Source organism: Nerophis lumbriciformis, linkage group LG23 (genome assembly GCF_033978685.3).
Source record: "Nerophis lumbriciformis linkage group LG23, RoL_Nlum_v2.1, whole genome shotgun sequence".
In the NCBI taxonomy this organism is placed as follows: domain Eukaryota; kingdom Metazoa; phylum Chordata; class Actinopteri; order Syngnathiformes; family Syngnathidae; genus Nerophis; species Nerophis lumbriciformis.
Window position 1 is genome coordinate 9517012 of NC_084570.2, and position 24355 is coordinate 9541366.

At 39.5% G+C, this 24355-nt stretch overlaps 1 protein-coding gene across 1 annotated transcript in view; it reads left to right on the plus strand.

The window, feature by feature from the left end:
• Nucleotides 1-7996: 7996 nt before the first annotated feature.
• The window catches only part of LOC133622601 (DNA-binding protein SATB2-like), a 47290-nt gene continuing 30931 nt past the window's right edge, over nt 7997-24355 (plus strand). Inside the window, exons 1-3 of the mRNA XM_061985429.1 lie at nt 7997-8078; nt 17536-17757; nt 21531-21710. Coding sequence (XP_061841413.1) covers nt 8072-8078; nt 17536-17757; nt 21531-21710 — 409 coding nt within the window. The 5' untranslated portion in view covers nt 7997-8071. The remainder of the gene's footprint in view (nt 8079-17535; nt 17758-21530; nt 21711-24355) is intronic.

The following is a 24355-nucleotide window of genomic DNA, read 5'->3' on the forward strand; positions in this document are numbered from 1 at the left end:
TTTAACTTTAAAGTAGAAATGAGCTAATTCGCGTATGATTATCATCAATGTGTAATACGAGTCATAATGATACATTATAATTATTGTTCTGATTTTATTATTATGAGTACATCTCCTGGGGCTTAGTCTCCTCCTGTCTTTAGAAACTAGTGACAGCTCTGTTTCCAACTTCAAACCACGGTCTTGAACACACCGCAGTTTTGGCCAATGGAAATTGTTCATAACTTTCTCCTATCCTGCCACAGATAGATGTATTATATTTTTATCTTTTACCCCAAAGGGAATAAGCGGTAGAAAATGGATGGATGGATGGATCTTATTCTTGTTCCCAATATTAGTGCTGTGCGAGAATGCTCAATGGTGAACTTTGATGACGTTCGTGTTGGGTGAAGTGTTCAAAGTGTTCAAAGTTATAGGTTTGCAAATATCCAGTTGGAACGAACCATTTTGGCTTTTTGATAGGGGCTGTAGTTAGTCCTAGACATTTTTATGTGATTCAAGCAACCATGGTATTGAACTTTCACAGCCATATTGATTTCATATTAATATTTGTGACATGGTTTACGTATCTTACATACTCAAATGGAAGAAAACAATCTTCAAACCTCACAAAAGCCATGGTCCCCCCTGTGCTTGGAGCCTCAATACAACATTCTTACTTAGCCCCCCACTTCGAAGCCAAGTATTTTACCAACTCAGAGGCGAGCTATCTTACCTCTCGCAGGTGACCAGAGACGCAGTGTGAGTGTTTCTGTGAGCAAGCGCTGTGTTACTAAAAGTAGATTGTATATGTGTTAGCTCTTACAATAAATATTTGTCGCTATAACTTAATATTCAGGTCACGGCATGTAAATGAAGTATTGTTGGTGATTTTTGATGGTTCTTTTGGAGGGCTTTATTGGCGGAATAGATGAATCCCCATTTCCTGCATTGTTAGCTGCCTCTTGCTAGAAGTTTTTCACTAAAAGACGTGAAAGACATGCGTTGATCAGCAATGATGGGCAAAATTCTCAAAAAAAAGTGTAGTTTCCCTTTAAAGGTAAAACTCTGTCAAGAGAGCCCAAGGAATAAAAAAATATTTAAGCTAAATTTAAAAAAAATACATAATTACATAATATAAATATTAATATCTGCCAATTAAGCTGTGTTAGTACTGTGGTATTTTTTGTATGATTAAAAATATATATATATTTTTAAAAGTTAAAAGTTGGGCAGCACGGTGATACAGGGGTTAGTGCATGTGCCTCACAATACAAAGGTCCTGAGCAGTCCTGGGTTCAATCCCGGGCTCGGGATCTTTCTGTGTGGAGTTTGCATGTTCTCCCCGTGACTGCGTGGGTTCCCTCCGGGTACTCCGGCTTCCTCCCACCGCCAAAAACATGCACCTGGGGATAGGTTGATTGGCAACACTAAATTGGCCCTAGTGTGCGAATGTGAGTGTGAATGTTGTCTGTCTATCTGTGTTGGCCCTGTGATGAGGTGGCGACTTGTCCAGGGTGTACTCCGCCTTCCGCCCGATTGTAGCCGAGATAGGCTCCAGCACCCCCTCGCGACCCCGAACGGGACCAGCGGTAGAAAACGGACAGACGGGCGGAAGTTAAAAGTTAAAGTACCACTGATAGTCACACACACACACACACATACTAGTTATGGTGAAATTACCCTCTGCATTTGACCCATCCTCTTGTTCCACGCCCTGGGAAGTGAGGGAAGCAGTGAGCAGCAGCAGTGTGCAGCAGCAGTGGCCGCGCTCGGGAATAATATGATTTTGGTGATTTAACCGCCAATTCCAACCTTTGGTGCTGAGTGTAAAGCAGGGAGGTAATGGGTCCCATTTTTATAGTCTTTGGTATGACTCGGCCGGGGTTTGAACTTGCGACCTACCGATTTCAGGGCGGACACTCTAACCACAAGGCAACTGAGCAGGCTGTTTTTTTGTCTTAAGCAAAAATAATCCAATTTGCACAATGCATGATCAAAAACAGGGCAGAAACATGATATGCCGCTACCGTTTCCTGCCGGCTTAGTGCACACTTTGCACTTCTGAGCAACGTCAAATCAGGTGTCTACAAAAATGTTCCTCAAAATACAATAATTCTAAGTTTTTGGTGCAATGATTTACCAGGTAATTAGCATTAGTGCTGGCATTCTTCACATTCTAGACATGGATTTCGGTAATCATCAATGCAACGCTTACCAACGCTTGTTTACTAGGGAAGGATATCATGATCTTGTATAGCAGTTGGCTATGGATTAAAGTAACTCCATCCTTCCATTTTCTACCGCTTATTCCCTTCGGGGTCGCGGGGGGCGCTGGAGCCTATCTCAGCTACAATCGGGCGGAAGGCGGGGTACTACCTGGACAAGTCGCCACCTCATCGCAGGGCCAACACAGATAGACAGACAACATTCACACTCACATTCACACAGTAGGGCCAATTTAGTGTTGCCAATCAACCTATCCCCAGGTGCATATCTTTGTAGGTGGGAGGAAGCCGGAGTACCCGGAGGGAACCCACGCAGTCACGGGGAGAACATGCAAACTCCACACAGAAAGATCCCGAGCCCGGGATTGAACTCAGGACTACTCAGGACCTTCGTATTGTAAAGCAGACGCACTAACCCCTCTAACACCGTGCTGCTCTTAAAGTAACTCATTTGTTATTTTCTTAAAAAGTTATTCTACCTATTTTTTTTTTAAAGCCGACGCCATCCTGTTCCTCATGGCCAATTTGATAACCTATTTACTTGTATTATCTTTTAAATTTAGATTTATCTGTAGTCTGTGCACACCTGGAGGCAAAAAAAGACTAAAATAAAAAGTAGATTTGACAAACTACTGTAGATTTGTGCTGGCAAACAAACAGGTTTCTTCAGTTTCTTCAGCGATGTGTGATTTAGCCGTCAGCTCGTCTCTGGCAAACTTTTTTCAAGTTTTTAAACACCACCAGCTTTCTTTCTTAGTAGCTTTGGGGCCGCTTCTTGAGCAGTGCGGACGTCATCGCAGTTAAAGTTAAAGTCCCAATGATTGTCACACACACACTAGGTGTGGTGAAATTGTCCTCTGCATTTGACCCATCCCCCTGTTCACCCCCTGGGAGGTGAGGGGAGCAGTGAGCAACAGCGGTGGCCGCGCTCGGGAATCATTTTGGTGATTTAACCCCCAATTCCAACACTTGATGGCGAGTCCTAAGCTGGGAGGTAATGGGTCCCATTTGTATAGTCTTTGGTATGACTCGGCCGGGGTTTGAACTCACGACCTACCGATCTCAGGGCGGACACTCTAACCACAAGGCATTTACAAATCCATTGTTAAATGTTAGAGTGTCAAATTTGATCAAAAGACGGGAGACTTTCACCGACGAACCGGATCTATTGGCGATGGGATTGGGACGTTGCTGTTACGACTCAGACTCCTGCCAACGCCGCTCATCCGTCTGTGCGCTCCAGTGAGAGCACCGCGGGCCACACCCACGGGCGTTTCCTCACCGCTGCGGGCGCACCTCCGCACGGCTGCAGGAGACCTGCAATCAGCGCACCTGACTGGGATGAACGAGCTGCCTTCATAAGCTCGCACAACCTGCCATGCCTCGCCGGAGTATAATCTTCTGTTGTACAACCTCCGTTCCCGTGTTTGACGTTGCTGTGTGTCTCGTCATTCCTCGTCGTCGTTCCCCTTCCCGGACTGCCTCTTTGATCTCGACCTCCCGCTTGGACACGTTCCTCTCGACGCCTCTCGCTCGCCTTGGATCATCTGCCTGCCTAATGGACTGTCTTCCTGCCTTGTCCCTCCTCTCGCCCAACTCAACACTAGGTAACACACACTACAGCTAATCACACACATAGCTACGCATCACATACACTTTTGGATCTAGTTCACACTCCATTTCCTTAGTTTACATTATTATTGTTTGTTATTATATATATATATATATTGACTATAAATATATAATAAATGATTGAACATTACAGCCCTCTGGTGTCTGTTGCCGTCACCTCCCCTCCTAACCATAACAGTTGCAGTGACTTATTTTAGTGTGAAATGACAGTGAGGAAACATTTACATTTACATCTCGCAACAGCTTTGCACATGTGGGTCTCCTCCCTGCTCCGACTGCAGCTGGGACTGCTGCGCGAGGCTACTGTCATACTGACCTCCTGTGAGGAGTGGCTCACGGCAGCACCCGCTGTTGATGCGTGATAACGCGATTTCATCTGAAAAAAAGTCGCTAAATCTCAAAGGGGGAGTTGGACAGTTGCTAGATTTGGCAACACTGATGGGGGCGGGGCAATTTGCATTTGAGAAAACAGCCTTCAAAATAGCTCGTTTTTACAGACAGCCATAAAGGGGCATGAACATGGTCTCTAAAGTATAAAGTATACAACATTTTTACAAAAGCACCTACATTACATGTTATGTAAAAACATTTAAAAGAGGGTCATTACATTTTTTTACAGGGATAACTGCCAATAATTGATTTGTTAAAGCTGCACTGCTGGGGCTTCATCTGTCCACAACTGATTACTAAATGAAAGACAAGTGTCATGTCTTTTGATCATGTTTTGTTTGGCTATATTCTGTTTGGTTTTTGGACACTTTTAGTTCCTGTTTTTTCACTCTCTTGTTTTGTTTCTATGACGACCATTAGTTTCACCTGTCATGTGTTCGGACTCACACACCTGTCATTAATCATGTCTTTATTATTTAAGCTTGTAGTTGCCAGGCAGTTGGCTTGGCGACATTACCTGATGAAACCCCATGATATTTTTGATTACTCCTGATACCATAGTTTATGCTTCATGCCATGCCACGTAAGTTTTTGTTTCTTTCAGGTCACAGTAAGTAAGTGTAGTTTTGTTTTATGTCCATAGTTTCTGTCTAAGCGTTAGTTTTGTTCAAATTTGTTCTCCGCCTTGTGCGCACCTTTTGTTTGTTCTTTTTATAGTGATAAATTAAACAAGCCATGTCCAGTCTGGTTCGCTTGCACCACGGGAAAACAATCCACGCAGTAATTTACGTCATCACAGTCCACGTCCTGACAACAAGCACTTAATGTTCATGGTTATTGTAACAATATGTGTTTGAAATTATTCAAGCCTTTATCGCAGTGGTCCCCAAACTACGGCCGACTACGGCCCGCCAGCGTCCAAAATCCGGCCCGCGAAGTCTCAAGTTTTTTGTATTTTTTGTCCGACCGCTTCTATGTTAGCTACATCTCTTTGTTTACAATGTCTATTTTCGGCTGGATGTCCTCTCTATTTTATGCTGCCATTTTATGTTTGCTGCAGCTGTTACATATACTGTAATATTGTACATCGGGGGTGTCCGACTCATTTTAGCTCAGGGGCCGCATGGAGGGGAAATCTGTGCACCAAATTAAAACTAAAAAATAAAGACAAACACATTCTGAAAACATTACAATAAAAGTATAGAAAAAAATAGCCGGCAGCCGTAAAGTTTAGATCAGTGGTCCCCAAACTACGGCTCGGGGGCCAAGTACGGCCCGCCAGCGTCCAAAATCCGGCCTGCGGAAAGTCTCAAGTTTTTGTTTTAATTTGTCCTTTTTCATCTATTTTCTACCGCTTGTTACTCTCGGGGTCTTCTGGTCACTCAGGCAAATCATATTGTCTAAAAATGCATTTTCCCTTCGATAACGTGACATCATCGCGCCAGCGTGAGGCAAGTGTGCACTGTTTTAGTCAATTAGTGTGTGAGGAATATATATATATATATATATATATATATATATATATATATATATATATATATATATATATATATATATATATAAAATTAGAGATGTCCGATAATATCGACCTACCGATATTATCGGCTGATAAATGCTTTAAAATGTAATATCGGAAATTATCGGTATAGTTTTTTTATTATCGGTATCGTTTTGTTTTTTTTGTTTGTTTTTAAAAAAAATTAAATTAACATAAAAAACGCAAGATACACTTACAATTAGTGCACCAACCCAAAAAACCTCCCTCCCCCATTTACACTCATTCACTCATTCACACAAAAGGGTTGTTTCTTTCTGTTATTAATATTCTGGTTCCTACATTATATATCAATATATATCAATATATATCAATACAGTCTGCAAGGGATACAGTCCGTAAGCACACATGATTGTGCGTGCTGCTGGTCCACTAATAGTACTAACATTTAACAGTTAATTTTACTAATTTTCATTAATTACTAGTTTCTATGTAACTGTTTTTATATTGTATTACTTTCTTTTTTATTCAAGAAAATGTTTTTAATTTATTTATCTTATTTTATTTAATTAATTTTTTTAAAAAGGACCTTATCTTCACCATACCTGGTTGTCCAAATTAGGCATAATAATGTGTTAATTCCACGACTGTATATATCGGTATGGGTTGATATCGGTATCGGTAATTAAGAGTTGGACAATATCGGAATATCGGATATCGGCAAAAAAGCCATTATCGGACTTCCCTAACATAAATATATATATATATATATATATATATATATATATATATATATATATATACACACCGGTATATATATATATATATATATATATATATATATATATATATATATATATATATATATATATATACACACACCGGTATATATATATATATATATATACACACACACCGGTATATATATATATATATATATATATATATATATATATATATATATATATATATATATACATATATACATACATACATACATACATACATATATACAGTATATACATATACATATACATATACATATACACACACACACACACACACACACACACACAAACACACAAAGCCAGCCCCCGGCCAAATTTTTTTAACCCAATGCAGCCCCTGAGTCAAAAAGTTTGGGGACCTCTGCTTTATCGTGTCCAAAAAATTTAATAGTGGGTCTTTTCTAAGGTATTAGTGAGATTGTAAAGGACTGTTATTGATCCGATGTTAATGTGCCAAAACTTCTTTCTTGTTAAAAAAAAAAAAAAGCTTCATACAATATTAACTGTTATTTGTTCATGCACATAATAATTACTAATAAAGTATTTGGATGTATTCATTAAATTATTGTATAATTGGTTGCCATAAAAAGGATTGAAAGTAACATTGTGATATTGACACAAGCAGCAATTTTAATTTACAGTTGTGTAGATGGCATCACAGCAGTAAAAATTAAAAGTGTCCTCTTCACCTTATCCCAGGTGTACAGATATTACGACATGGGACATGTTAAAGCCACACATTTTGTTTTTGGCAAGGAAAATCATCTTATTGCCTCTTCTTCATAACTAATTCCCAGCCCGCTTTCTTAGGTTCAGCGTTAAAGAGCTGTGAATGGTTATATTCCGTTAATTGTGTTTTTGTCTTACTAACTGATTAGTTATACTCTTATTTCTACCTGCCCCGGTGTGAAAAAAAACCCAAACCCAAATAAAGTAAACAGCCCAGGGAGGCAATGGCCACAAGGAAGTAAAAAAATATGCCAATTTGAGTTATTATTTGAGTCAAACAATATCAAAATAATTTCACATCAATAAAAAAGGCACAGAAAACAAAACTTCACCATGCCGTTAAGGGTAAAGATAAGGTGTCTTTTGTTTATTTTTCAAGGATTTGGCAACCCTACTGTACATCCAGAGGAGACAGATAACAAGTCCTGATAAATGCTCTTCAAATAATCAATTCATTGATGAAACATTTCTGGGATTCCTATCACACACCTGCTTGCAATCCTTCTGACATCCCTGATCTGCAGCCTTCAGTAAATATTTGATGGGACATTGTGTCAGTGGGGCTCCCTCCCACTCCACTTCCCAGCCATCATCCCCTCAGCTCAGTCGACAGCAGCACAAGCAGCAGACAGTCTTTCTTCACTGCTGCTAGTGCTCGCATCTATACGTGTGCGTGCGTGCGTGCGTGTGTGTGTGTGTGTGTGTGTGTGTCCTTGTATGCGTGCGTCTGTGTGTGTGTACATGCTGCAAAGGAAAAGTTAGCCATCAGACTGGAGTCGCTCAGCCTTGCCAGTGGATGGACTTTATTCACTGGCGAGCAAGGTGGCATCATGAAAAGTAAGTCATTGTTCATTAAAAAAAAAGCTACAATGTTTATTGGCATTTTATTTTTTTAAACACTTTTCCTTCTTTCTTTTCTTTCCTCTGTCGTTGGTAAATCTATGTCCCCCATTTATTTGTAAAATTGTGTGTTTCTGTTACATTTTTACTGATATTTATTCCATTTATCCTTAATAGTTTTGCTTATTTTAACTCAGCGCTTTTTTCATTTTAGTATTTTTTTTATCGATTCTTCATATTCCTTTTATTTAAATATTTTCTTTTGTTCTGTCCATTGCTACACATTCTTCTCTCCTTAACTGCTCAACTGCACCGCTGATTAACACTTATCACAATTGCACAAAACCGCACGCACAAGAATCACTTTACTTACCACTGTGATTACCGGACTACAATACTCTTCATTCAATGACTGTAAATAATGTAAAAACAAGAGTATAAAGAAGTCATACTGTTCCATTACCTTTGTTCATACTACTGTCACTACTCAACTGCCAAAGAACTGTAGACACCATAATATTTGTTGCTTCCTATACTGTATATACTGTATATACTGTTATACTATTTGATATTGCACTGGTACTGTATTTGACTACTGTACCTCTACTTGTACTGATACTTCTACCATAACTACTGTGACTGATTGTGCAACTTATTGTCTTGTAATTAATGTACATCAGAGCTATTCAAATTTTTGTATTTTTGGTATTTAGTGTATTAGATTCTGCAACTAGTGTTTGGATCCCACTGTACGCCATTCTGAAGAGTATGGAGAAAAGCATTTCACTGTGGTGTACTCTGCATGTGACGAATAAAACCTTGATCCTTGAACTTCAATTTAATCGACCAAATGTAAACAAAGTGGTACATTGCAAATTATATAATAAGACTTGGATTATCAGGATTTGAATATGTTCTGCTTCTTTCTACTGCCTTTCAGACATGTTGAAATGTGTTATTGTATCCACATGCTGTAACTTAATAACTATATCATACCGCGCCCTAGCTAACATTGGACAGGCACAATAACAGTTTCCCCGCGATCGCTGGCAGACATGCTTTGCTTTGTTTATTTAACTATTCCAAAAATGACTCTGATTTCAAAAAAGATTGTTTATTAGATTAGAAGTTGGGGTGCGCTATTAAAGATATCAAAGCAAATTTTAAGACCAATGTCTTAGAAAAATACATCGTTCTTGAATCCACACCAGTAGGTAATACTATGATCAATGTTAAAGGGGAACATAATCACAATTTCAGAAGGGTTAAAACCATTAAAAATCAGTTCCCAGTGGCTTATTTTATTTTTCGAAGTTTTTTTCAAAATTTTACCCATCACGCAATATCCCTAAAAAAAGCTTCAAAGTGCCTGATTTTAACCATCGTTATATACACCCGTCCATTTTCCTGTGACGTCACACAGTGATGCCAATACAAACAAACATGGCGCATAGAACAGCAAGGTATAGCGACATTAGCTCGGATTCAGACTCGGATTTCATTGGTTTAAGCGATTCAACAGATTACGCATGTATTGAAACGGATGGTTGTAGTGTGGAGGCAGGTAGCGAAAACGAAATTGAAGAAGAAACTGAAGCTATTGAGCCATATCGGTTTGAACCGTATGCAAGCGAAACCGACGAAAACGACACGGCAGCCAGCGACACGGGAGAAAGCGAGGACGAATTCGGCGATTGCCTTCTAACCAACGATTGGTATGTGTTTGTTTGGCATTAAAGGAAACTAACAACTATGAACTAGGTTTACAGCATATGAAATACATTTGGCAACAAACATGCACTTTGAGAGTGCAGACAGCCCAGTTTTCATCAATTAATATATTCTGTAGACATACCCTCATCCGCTCTCTTTTCCTGAAAGCTGATATGTCCAGTCCAGTTGGAAATGCATCTGCTTTGAGTGTCGCAGGATATCCACACATTCTTGCCATCTCTGTCGTAGCATAGCTTTCGTCGGTAAAGTGTGCGGAACAAACGTCCAATTTCTTGCCACTTTCGCATCTTTGGGCCACTGGTGCAACTTGAATCCGTCCCTGTTCGTGTTGTTACACCCTCCGACAACACACCGACGAGGCATGATGTCTCCAAGGTACGGAAAACAGTCGAAAAAACGAAAAATAACAGAGCTGATTTGACTCGGTGTTTGTAATGTGTTTGAGAAAATGGCGGATTGCTTCCCGATGTGACATCACAACCGTCATCGCTCCGAGAGCGAATAATAGAAAGGCGTTTAATTCGCCAAAATTCACCCATTTAGAGTTCGGAAATCGGTTAAAACAATATATGGTATTTTTTCTGCAACATCAAGGTATATATTGACGCTTACATAGGTCTGGTGATAATGTTCCCCTTTAATTACTAAACTAGATGTGGGACGTAAATAAAACAGGAAGTATAAGTGTTTGTATATAGTATATTATTGGTACACATGTATACAGGGATATTTCACAACTGTTTGTGTATGTCTTTACTCTGTATATATTTGAACAGTGTTTATGCTGTGTACAAGGTGTATATGCAATATGTTGTGTGAAGGATATTTCCACATTTCTATGAAGCTCAAGTTCAGAGCCCGATGTCTCTTGGTTTTGCTAAATCTTGTATTTGAGATTGTTAATAGGGTTAGGCCAGGGGTCGGCAACCCAAAACGTTCAAAGAGCCATATTGGACCAAAAATACAAAAAACTAATCTGTCTGGAGCTGCAAAAATTTAAAAGCTGTATATAAGTCTTATAATGAAGGCAAGACATGACGTAAGTGTCTATATTAGCTATAATAGCCTACTATCAAAATGACTTTAAAAGTCTTATAAGTGTTATAATGAAGTCAACAGGTGATGTAAGTGGTGATATTAGCTATAATAGCCTACTATCAAAATGACTATGTGTCGCAGGCTGAAGCAAATCTTTGTTGACAGAAATATTGAAATGTAATATTTATTCTACATATTTTTACAAGATTAGGAACCATTGGTAAATCAGAGGCTACCTGAGGGTTGCAGGTTCACTCCCCGCCTCTTACCATCCAAAAATCGCTGCCGTTGTGTCCTTGGGCGGGACACTTCACCCTTTGCCCCCGGTGCCACTCACACCGGTGAATTGAATGATGAATGATAGGTGGTGGTCGGAGGGGCCGTTGGCGCAAATTGCAGCCACGCTTCCGTCAGTCTACCCCAGGGCAGCTGTGGCTATGAAAGTAGCTTACCACCACCAGGTGTGAATGAATGATGGGTTCTACATGTAAAGCGACTTTGGGTACTTAGAAAAGCGCTATATAAATCCCAGGTATTATTACTCAGAAGGTGAGATAACTCCTGGAAATTACTGACTTTTAATGGCCAAAGGTATAGATGTGTCTGTCCAAGTTAAAAGAAGACAGCCTGACGTTTCCTTTAATAGATTTATCACAATCTTTGGCAAGCTAGGTAATGTTTGCTGTGGTCTGGAACAACATGGCACACAAAAAACGATCAGAAATTTAGCAAATATTACATACAGATAATGTGGCATGAGACATGCAAAACTAAATTATATACAAAGAGGATAAAAGTAAAGGAAATTATATGAGCTGATATATACCTACAAATGAGGCGAAATGATGCAATATGTAAATACAGCTAGCCTAAACAGCCAGATTAGCACTCCAACAAGTCAATAACATCAGCAAAGCGCACCTTTGTGCATTCACGCACAGTATAACATTTTTGGTGGACAAAATGAGACAAAGAAGGAGTGGAAGATTTTACATGTAAACAAACTGTTGTGTCACAGTCCACACTATGGTGAGTTCAAGAACTACCGAAATTAGTAGGACAAAACTATGTTCACCAAATACTGTCATCAGTGAAGCATACACACAAACATATTAAACAGTGGGCTTTCTAACAATTGGGAAGGTTTGTGTCATGTTTGCCCACAAACATATTAAACATTGGACTTTCTAACAATTGGGAAGGTTTGTGTCATGTTTGTCCTCAAAGAAAAAAGATACGAAAACAAAAACGTAATTTTCCCCCCATCTTTTTCCTTTTTCAATCCTTTTTTAAAAATGCTCCAGGGAGCCACGAGGGCGGCACTAAAGAGCCGCGGGTTGCTGGGCCCCGGGTTAGGCGAAATAAGTGCTCAACTTCAGCCTAAACCTTTTCGGTCTGTAAAATTGTCAATTCATGAATTAATGGATGTAAAACTGTTTGTTTATTTTGTTGACCACTGACCGAAGAAAGAAATAACTAAACCAAACCAAACAACAGGTTGCCCATTAAGTGTCCACAATATATCATCGACCCTTCCATTGCACAGCTTTACGTGTGCACGATACGCATTCAGGTTGAGTTTAAGATTAATCATAAACGAGTGTACATATTAAGTAACATTCCATAAAAGGACACCATTTTTCTGCTATACAGTAGTACCTCAACTCACAAGCTTCATTGGCTCTGTGACTGAGCTCTTAACTCAAAACAAATCAAAGTCAGCAATTGAAATGAATTCAAATAAACGTAATTGATGCTTGGACCCCCCAAAAGAGCACCATTTTCACATGTAACCTGCTTTTTATAAGAAAAACACACTTTTACATAACAAATATTGGTAACACTTTAGCATGGGGAACATATTCACCATTAATTAGTTGCTTATTAACATGCACATTAGTAACTCATTGGCTCTTAATTAGTCATTATTAAGTACTTATTAATGCCTTCTTCTGCAAGGCCTTATTATACAACCAGTAAGCCATTAACTAAGAGTCTTCCCTCAATAACCTCAGAATGATTGCTTATTAGTACTAAGTAAGGAAGTTGTTGTATATGATTCTCCCTTTAATACAACTTAATTAATATGGTCTGTTCTTACATAACAAAACACAAAACTACTATAACCCTAACACTAACCCTAAAGTCTTTGTTACTTAGAATATTATAACCCTAAGCCTCTAACCCTGGCCCTAACCCTCTAACCATAACCCTAACCAAATAACTCTAAATTAAGTCTTTGTTACTTAAATTATGTTCCCCTAGTGTCCAAATAACTCTAAATTAAGTCCTTGTTACTTAGAATATGTTCCCCATACTAAAGTGTTACCGAAATATTGTATAAAAACAACACAATATCTAGTACAAACAACTACTTGAGTTTTAGGAAGTAATGTAATAATGAAGTACAGCATCTCAGTCAAACACACCATCAGCAGCGTTTCCATATTTTAATGGATACAAGTTTGCCGTTTGGATATGATTTTAACATCCTTGGCTGTTGCGTTTGACTCATTCTGCTTCAATATGGTGCAGACTAGCAGTGATACGCTCGAACGTCTTTGTCAAGTCAGCGACACGCTGAGTCATATCTTTCTTGATTAATTTTTTTTAATTCAATGAATATCATCTTCTTTTTTCTGTCAGCACTATCCTCCACACTCACTTTCTTCCTTTCCTTGGTTGGGAAAACAAAGTCCATATCTATCTATAAACTAACGCTAGCAACTGAGACCGGATGTTTTGGGTGGATCTTACGGGATACACTGTGACATTTGCTACGCCAACTAACAGTGGGGATGCTTGGAACTCAAATTTTTGCTTGTAACTTAAAACGTAACAATTCGCTGTGAGACAGCTCTCATCTGAAAACACACTTGAGTTGAGGTATTACTGTATTCACCAAGTTTAGTGACGTCTCAAGTGATTTCCTCCCCATAGTAAATGCTCTGGGATTTCTCACAGGAGTTTAACGTTATTATTGATTGACTGCTGCAAAGTTTTATTCAGCGGGAAATAGGGGTGTAACGGTACGTGTATTTGTATTGAACCGTTTCGGTACGGGGGTTCCGGTTCGGTTCGGAGGTGTACCGAACGAGTTTCCACACGGCCATATTACGTAGCGTAACGCACGTTGTGTAAACAATGCACACCGAGGCACAACACAGGCTACAATAGACTTACCATACGTCCTCTTTTCACCGGACATGTCCTCTTTTGCGGAGCTGTCAGGGCGGAGTTTCTTAAATGCCTCAAATGTCCGGCATTTTGAGTTAGGGTTGCGTGTATTTTCAATGTACGTTCAGGGTTAAGAAGGGATTAAAAACAAAACTAATTGTGCGTGCAGCAGAGGGAGGGGCAGAGACAGAGAGAGAGAGAGAGTTATGATAAACGCGCTTGCGTCGCCAGGATCTGCTTTTTATCCATAGATTTATCAGATTGACTTTTTTATTATTTATAGCAGGGGTGTCAAAAGTGTGCCCCGGAGGCCATTTGCGGCCCACAGCTAATGTTTTAAAGGCCCACGGCACATTCTAAAAATACTATTAAAATAAACAAAAACATAACTAAAGTGAAATAAAAAAGCTTAAAGGTGAAATGTAATTTAGAAAAAGTTGCAATGTTGACTAATAAAACAAAGCTGTTTTTTTTTCTTTCAAACTGTCATTGCTCAAAACATAATATTGAATCAAAATCAATGTTATGAATTATTGACCTATCCAAGGTTCCGATTACTTCACATCAAATGTTCCACTAAGAAAAATATTTTTGGTGGAAGATTTTGCAAATTTGGTAAATAAATAACCCAAAAATGTATATTTTGTTGTTTTCTTACTGTACCGAAAATGAACCGAACCGTGACCTCTAAACCGAGGTACGTACCGAACCGAAATTTTTGTGTATCGTTACACCCCTAGCGGGAAATAATAGTTCAGCCGGCGCTAAAAACAGGATGCTGAGTGGTTATTGGTTGTGATATTGGTAGGTTAGACTTGTAAGGGCGTAAGTCTGCATGATGCAAAAGCATCTTACCAAGTATCAGTCTCTGTATTTAAAATGTTTGGTCTGTAGTCTTAGATGGTCTAGCGAAGGGTTGCCCACAGACTGACAAATAAAAGGCTGTGTGGGGGCTTTTGGTATACCGTATTTTTCGGAGTATAAGTCGCTCCGGAGTATAAGTCGCACCAGCCAAAAATGCATAATAAAGAAGGAAAAAAACATATATAAGTCGCATTTTTGGGGAAATTTATTTGATAAAACCCAACACCAAGAATAGACATTTAAAAGGCAATTTAAAATAAATAAAGAATAGTAAACAACAGGCTGAATAAGTGTACGTTATATGAGGCATAAATAACCAACTGAGAACGTGCCTGGTATGTTAACGTAACATATTATGGTAAGAGTCATTCAAATAACTATAACATATAGAACATGCTATACGTTTACCAAACAATCTGTCACTCCTAATCGCTAAATCCCATGAAATCTTATACGTCTAGTCTCTTACGTGAATGAGCTAAATAATATTATTTGATCTTTTACGGTAATGTGTTAATAATTTCACACATAAGTCGCTCCTGAGTATAAGTCGCACCCAAACTATGAAAAAAACTGCGACTTGTAGTCCGAAAAATACGGTAGTTTTCACTTTAAAACCAGTACAATATATAGATTTTTTTCAAAGAACTAGACAAGGCCATTTTGGTAAATAAAAAATGTGTGTGAATGCTGACGATCTAAAGCCAAACTGAACTCCCAGATAGCCTTAAGTAACCAAAAAATATGAGCAAAATGACCTAAAAAAAAGCTAGCATGCAAACACTACTATAATAACATAACAATAGTGAAAGTTAGCATTAGTGAAATACCAAAATATATGACACTGAGGTGTATACCTGCGAAAACAATCTAGCATGCTAATGTTAGCATGCTAATATGCTAACTGTAACATGCGTCAAGTACCAAAATATATTATTCTGAAGTTTTTTGCCTGAAGATGTTGTTTACAATGCTAGCCTGCTAACATTAGCATGCATCAAGTACCAACATGACTGAGGTGTATACCTGCAAAATTAGCTTAAAAAGAGCTAGTACCGTATTTTTCGGAGAATAAGTCGCTCCGGAGTATAAGTCTCACCGGACGAAAATGCATAATAAAGAAGGAAAAAAACATATATAAGTCGCACTGGAGTATAAGTCGCATTTTTGGGGAAATGTATTTGATAAAACCCAACACCAAGAATAGAAATTTGAAAGGCAATTTAAAATAAATAAAGAATAGTGAACAACAGGCTGAATAAGTGTACGTTATATGAGGCATAAGTAACCAACTGAGAACGTGCCTGGTATGTTAACGTAACATATTATGGTAAGAGCCATTCAAATAACTATAACATATAGAACATGCTATACGTTTACCAAACAATCTGCCACTCCTAATCGCTAAATCCCATGAAATCTTATACGTCTAGTCTTTTACGTGGATGAGCTAAATAATATTATTTGATGTTTTACGGTAATGTGTTAATAATTTCACACATAAGTCGCTCCTGAGTATAAGTCGCAAAAAACTGCAACTTATAGTCCGAAAAATACGGTAGTTTTCACTTTAAAAACCAGTACAATATATAGATTTTTTTCAAAGAACTAGACAAGGCCATTTTGGCAGAAAAATGTGTGTGAATGCTGACGATCTAAAGCCAAACTGAACTCCCAGATAGCCTTAAGTAACCAAAAAATATGAGCAAAATGACCTAATAAAAGCTAGCATGCTAACACTACTATAATAACATAACAATAGTGAAAGTTAGCATTGGTGAAATACCAAAGTATATGACACTGAGGTGTATACCTGCGAAAACAATCTAGCATGCTAATGTTAGCATGCTAATATGCTAACTGTAACATGCGTCAAGTACAAAATATATTAATCTGAAGTTTTTTGCCTGAAAATGTTGTTTACAATGCTAGCCTGCTAACATTAGCATGCATCAAGTACTAACATGACTGAGGTGTATACCTACAAAATTAGCTTAAAAAAAGCTAGTACCGTATTTTTCGGAGTATAAGTCGCTCCGGAGTATAAGTCTCACCGGCCGAAAATGCATAATAAAGAAGGAAAAAAACATATATAAGTCGCACTGGAGTATAAGTCGCATTTTTGGGGAAATGTATTTGATAAAAGCCAACACCAAGAATAGACATTTGAAAGGCAATTTAAAATAAATAAAGAATAGTGAACAACAGGCTGAATAAGTGTACGTTATATGAGGCATAAGTAACCAACTGAGAACGTGCCTGGTATGTTAACGTAACATATTATGGTAAGAGTCATTCAAATAACTATAACATATAGAACATGCTATACGTTTACCAAACAATCTGTCACTCCTAATCGCTAAATCCCATGAAATCTTATACGTCTAGTCTCTTACGTGAATGAGCTAAATAATATTATTTGATATTTTACGCTAATGTGTTAATAATTTCACACATAAGTCGCTCCTGAGTATAAGTCGCACCCCCGGCCAAACTATGAAAAAAACTGCGACTTATAGTCCGAAAAATACGGTATACTCACGTTAAATAAACATGGCTTCTAATAAAGTCTTGCAAGCCACAGGCTTTGAGTGACAATATTACCCGAAATGGCTCATTTTTGTGGTTTGGTGTTGTCAAGGTTCCACGCCGGGTGACCCACCTGAAGAGTGCAGGAGGATGGAGCAGCAGGGGGTCGATCAAGTTGCAGACGCCGAAATCCTCCGAGGCAGCCCGGAAGAAGGAGGTGAAAGAGGGGAGAGTCCCATCCCGCCATGCAAAATCAGCCTTCTGGAGGTCAATGGCAGCCCGGACAGTCCACAAACCCGACTTAATACCGACGCACCACTGAGGCCGCTGGGAGGTGCGTCTCCTACACACACAGACACATTATCATCAGCATCAAAACACAAACCCAGCCAAGAGGTGGTGACTTGGCTTCGACCCGATGAGGGACTGATAGAACATATCAATTAGCGTGAAGTTGGCCAAACTCAAATAAGAAGAAACATGGCTGACTGCGACAAGAAGCTAGTTTTCGTTTTCAACAACATGCAACAAGTGCTTGGCGCTGATATTGTACAAGTAAGGTCTTGTAAGTGAGGCCCGACAGAACCACACAGAATCTTTGGAGACTTTATTGTCGACCTTATAACAGTATTAGCAACTAGCCAGTAGTCACAACAACGACGACACAGCACTTCCTCATTATGCACCAATGACGGTTACAGCTAAGGAGGTTGCATTCATGAACACACGGAATTATGAGCCTCAATGTTACAACTCAAGTAAGTCGTTTTTTGCATGTTCTCTATTAGGGCTGCGAATCTCTGGGTGTCCCACGATTCGATTCAATATCGATTCTTGGGGTCACGATTCGATTCAAAATCGATTTTTTTTTTCCGATTCAACCCGATTCTCGATTCAAAAACGATATTTTCCCGATTCAAAATGATTCTCTATTCATTCAATACATAGGATTTCAGCAGGATCTACCCCAGACTGCTGACATGCAAGCAGAGTAGTAGATTTTTGTAAAAAGCTTTTATAATTGTAAAGGACAATGTTTTATCAACTGATTGCAATAATGTAAATTTGTTTTAACTATTAAATGAACCAAAAATATGACTTTTTTTTATCTTTGTGAAAATATTGGACCCTTAAGCTTATGAGATGCGATGCAAGTGTAAGCCACTGTGACACTATTGTTCTTTTTTTTTTTTTTTTATAAATGTCTAATGATAATGTCAATGAGGGATTTTTAATCACTGCTATGTTGAAATTGTAACTAATATTGATACTGTTGTTGATAATATTCATTTTTGCTTCACTACTTTTGGTTCGTTCTGTGTCGTGTTTGTGTCTCCTCTCAATTGCTCTGTTTATTGCAGTTCTGAGTGTTGCTGGGTCGGGTTTGGTTTTGGAATTGGATTGCATTGTTATGGTATTGCTGTGTATTGTTTTGTTGGATTGATTAATCGAAAAAAAAAAAAAAAATTAATAAATAAATGAAAAATAAAAATCTATTTTAAAAAAATGAGAATCGAATCTGAATTGCACACCCCTATTCTCTATGTTCTCTACGGCTAACAACTTTTTGGGTAACCCTTGTGTGGTGTTCGGGTCTGTGGGACCTGTTTTCGATTTTTAGTAAAAGAAAAATCATACAATTAATACATTTTTCAAACTGAGACTCACTGGCTTTGGCTCATTTTCTGTGAAGAACATATATCAGAATACATATTTAATGAACACACACCATACACCGCCCCTACACATTTCTATTACATATAAGATGTCCGGGTCCACTGGACCCGGGGCTAATAGAAGTGTGGAAATTGATATTCTGTGTACCACATGCACCCACCCACACACACACACACACACACACACACACACACACACACACACACACACACACACACACACACACACACACACACACACACAGCAGAGGCCTAGACAGGAGGAGGACAGAGTGTAGGTATAGTAGGGTCAAATGTGCGAGAAAATGAGAGCGGACAGTGTTGACAAACAATGTTGCAACCTTGTGTGGGAACTGCAGGTGCAGAAACACAAACGAAGAATCCCTGTGGGATGCAGAAACTGGCAGAGAAATTTCCATGCAACGTTCATATTGTTGTTACTCAGCCAGTGTTTGTGGGTCTGGTGGACCCGTTGCATTTTGTGGCTTTTAATGCCTCACAATCAAACACTTTTATGTTAAAATCATGAACAGATGTTTACCTTATTCCAATAAACATCTGTTCAGTACAGAACATGAACATCATGAACAGATGTTTACCTTATTCCAATAAACATCTGTTCAGTATTTTAACATAAAAGTGTTTGGTTGTGAGGCATTAAAAGCCACAAAATGCAACGGGTCCATCAGACCCACAAACGCTGGCTGAGTAACAACAATATGAACATTACACAAGGGTTAAATAATTCAACGCAAAAGTTGGGTTGAAAAAAATTAACCCAAAATGTTGAGTTAAAGGGGAACATTATCACAATTTCAGAATTGTTAAAACCATTAAAAATCAGATCCCAGTGGCTTATTATATTTTTCAAAGTTTTTTTCAAAATTTTACCCATCACGCAATATCCCTTAAAAAAGCTTAAAAGTGCCTGATTTTAACCATCGTTATAAACACCCGTCCATTTTCCTGTGACGTCACATAGTGAAGCCAACACAAACAAACATGGCGGAAAGAACAGCAAGCTATAGCGACATTAGCTCGGATTCAGACTCGGATTTCAGCGGCTTAAGCGATTCAACAGATTACGAATGTATTGAAACGGATGGTTGTAGTGTGGAGGCAGGTAGCGAAAACGAAATTGAAGAAGAAACTGAAGCTATTGAGCCATATCGGTTTGAACCGTATGCAAGCGAAACCGACGAAAACAACACGACAGCCAGCGACATGGGAGAAAGCGAGGACGAATTCGGCGATCGCCTTCTAGCCAACGATTGGTATGTGTTTGTTTGGCATTAAAGGAAACTAACAACTATGAACTATGTTTACAGCATATGAAATACATTTGGCAACAACATGCACTTTGAGAGTGCAGACAGCCCAATTTTCATCAATTAATATATTCTGTAGACATACCCTCATCCGCGCTCTTTTCCTGAAAGCTGATCTGTCCAGTTTTGGAGTTGATGTCAGCAGGCCAGGGAAGCTAGGGTCGATAGGGGGTTTAGCTCGCTCGTCTGCGGGAACAAACTGCCGCCATTGCTTGCCGTGCTAGCGAGGTCCTTTGTCCCTGAATTGCTCACACACTCCAGCAGATTCAATGAGGGTCTGGCGGCAGATTTCTTTGACTTTATCGTTGGAAATACATCTGCTTTGAGTGTCGCAGGATATCCACACATTCTTGCCATCTCTGTCGTAGCATAGCTTTTGTCGGTAAAGTGTGCGGAACAAACTTCCAATTTCTTGCCACTTTCGCATCTTTGGGCCACTGGTGCAACTTGAATCCGTCTCTGTTCGTGTTGTTACACCCTCCGACAACACACCGACGAGGCATGATGTCTCCAAGGTACGGAAAACAGTCGAAAAAACGGAAAATAACAGAGCTGATTTGACTCGGTGTTTGAGAAAATGGCGGATTGCTTCCCGATGTGACGCCACGTTGTGATGTCATCGCTCCGAGAGCGAATATTAGAAAGGCGTTTAATTCGCCAAAATTCACCCATTTAGAGTTCGGAAATCGGTTAAAAAAATATAAGGTTTTTTTTCTGCAACATCAAGGTATATATTGACGCTTACATAGGTCTGGTGATAATGTTCCCCTTTAAAATAACTCAAATAAGGGGTTCGTCCTGTTCTGAACCAGCAGTTGGGTTAAAATCTGGGTTATTTTTTAAGCCAACATTTTTTAGTGTGTACCGATCGGGGAACAAGCCGCATTGTGTGCATGTGACTGCTCGTTTTAATAAAGGGATAGTTGATGAACCAGCTCCTCGTCATCCTTTTAATATTTTATATGCACACAATAAATTCCCTCAGGAAATTTCCGCGAGTCCTCTGCACAATCCAGAAGAGTTGTCAGGTCAAGAAAATAAATGCGTTCGGGGCCTTGTGTGTTTTCTTTAAACTTTCACATTTGCATGTGTCTTTGTGCCAGGTGTGACCATTCCTGTGTACTGCGTGGTGGAGCACGCGGATGTGGGCGTGGCCAACGAGGGGCGCGGTCACCGCCATGCGGAATTTGTGCTCGTCCGGAAAGACGTCCTGTTCACACGACTGGTGGAGACGGCGCTGCTATCCTTGGGATACTCGCACGGCTCGGTTGCACAAGCTCGAGGTGTGTGTTTGTGTTCGTGTGTGTGTGTGTGTGCGTGTGTGCGTTTTTATCACAACTGGCTCCTACTGCTGTATATGACTAATCACACTTCTGTAGCGCTTAGTAGCATCATCACAAGCCCAACTCTCTACTGGGACAATATGTCCCTTATTTTTTTTAATCATTTACAACCAAATATTTCTGGTTTGGTCACATCTGGGAAATACTAAAGCAAAATGTTCCGTCACACATGTTTGGTAATTCATGAGTAATGAATTATTAACAGCAGCAACTCAATAGATCGTAGCTGTTTTCCAGATGGGCGGCTCCACCACATGAGTGCACTGGCTGCCAGAAAGTTAAGACAATGAGAGCAAGTTGTGTTGTTTTGTTTGAATACCAGGAGTAAACATGGGAGTCGGGTATGACATTCCTGGCGGCGTCCCCGAAACATAGGGCGTGCTAACCGAGTGGACCACGCCCTGAATGCCACCCCTTTCTGCCCAAACTGAACCTTTTTTTTTCCCCCCTCCAAATAAATATGCTTTGTCTGGCATCCTGTCAACACCCCCCACCCTCTCCACAAGTGCGGTTACAACCAACAATTATACCGTTCTTTTTTTGTTTTGTTATAACATTTTTCTTTTAGCTTTGGCTTGGGAGAATATGTTTAAAACGGGGCAGGAGGGTCTTTGGACAAAACTTCTGTCAGAAATACTCACTGACAGAACTTCCATCATTTATATTACAATATCTACGTATTGGTGGGCTTCAACAACTAATCAATGTAATCACAGGGGTCAAACTCAAGGAATGCCACATCATTTAATGTGGCCTGCCACATCATTAAAGTGGCCTTCTACCTCATTTAAAATGGCCTGCCACCCCATTTAATGTGACCTGGTATCTCATTTATAATGACCTAACACTCCATTTTAAGTGGCCTTCTAGCTGGTTTAAATTAGCCTATCACATCATTAAAGTGGCCTTCTACCTCATTTAATATGGCCTTCCAACCTCATTTAATTTTGCCTGCCATCCCATTGAGTTGGCATGCCATATTATGATATGATAAAGATGAGATACCAGGTCACATTATGTACCAGGTCACATGGTATCTCATTTATAATGACCTAACACTCCATTTAAAGTGGCCTTCTAGCTTGTTTAAATTGGCCTGCCACATCATTAAAGTGGCCTTCTACCTCATTGAAAATGGCCTGCCACCCCCATTTAATGTGACCTGGTATCTCATTTAATGTGGCCTGCCATATCATTAAGGTGGCCTTCTACCTCATTTAAAATGGCCTGCCACCCCACTTAATGTGACCTGGTATCTCATTTATAATGACCTAACACTCCTTTTAAAGTAGCCTTCTTGCCACCCCCATTAAGGTGGCCTGCCACATAATTAAAGTGGCCGTCTACCTCATTTAAAATGGCCTGCCACCCCACTTAATGTGACCTGGTATCTCATTTATAATGACCTAACACTCCTTTTAAAGTAGCCTTCTTGCCACCCCCATTTAATGTGGCCTGCCACATAATTAAAGTGGCCGTCTACCTCATTTAAAATGGCCTGCCACCCCACTTAATGTGACCTGGTATCTCATTTATAATGACCTAACACTCCCAGGTAGAAGTGGCCTTCTACCTGGTTTAAATTGGCCTGCCACATCATTAAAGTAGCCTTCTACCTCATTTAAAATGGCCTGCCACCCCCATTTAAGTGGCCTGCCACATAATTAAAGTGGCCGTATACCTCATTTAAAATGGCCTGCCACCCCACTTAATGTGACCTGGTATCTCATTTATAATGACCTAACACCCCATTTAATGTGACCTGGTATCTAATTTAATGTGGCCTGCCACATCATTAAAGTGGCCTTCTACCTCATTAATATGGCCTGCCACCCCATTTAATGTGACCTGGTATCTCATTTATAATGACCTAACACTCCTTTTAAAGTGGCCTTCTACCTGGTTTAAATTGGCCTGCCACATCATTAAAGTGGCCTTCTACCTCATTAATATGGCCTGCCACCCCATTTAATGTGACCTGGTATCTCATTTATAATGACCTAACACTCCTTTTAAAGTGGCCTTCTACCTGGTTTAAATTGGCCTGCCACATCATTAAAGTAGCCTTCTACATCATTAAAGTAGCCTTCTACCTCATTTAAAATGGCCTGCCACCCCCATTTAAGTGGCCTGCCACATAATTAATGTGGCCGTCTACCTCATTTAAAATGGCCTGCCACCCCACTTAATGTGACCTGGTATCTCATTTATAATGACCTAACACCCCATTTAATGTGACCTGGTATCTAATTTAATGTGGCCTGCCACATCATTAAAGTGGCCTTCTACCTCATTTAACATGGCCTGCCACCCCATTTAATGTGACCTGGTATCTCATTTATAATGACCTAACACTCAATTTAAAGTGGCCTTCTACCTGGTTTAAATTGGCCTGCCACAACATTAAGATGGCCTTCTACCTCATTTAAAATGGCCTGCCACCCCCATTTAAGTGGCCTGCCACATAATTAAAGTGGCCGTCTACCTCATTTAAATGGCCTGCCACCCCACTTAATGTGACCTGGTATCTCATTTATAATGACCTAACACCCCATTTAATGTGACCTGGTATCTCATTTATGTGG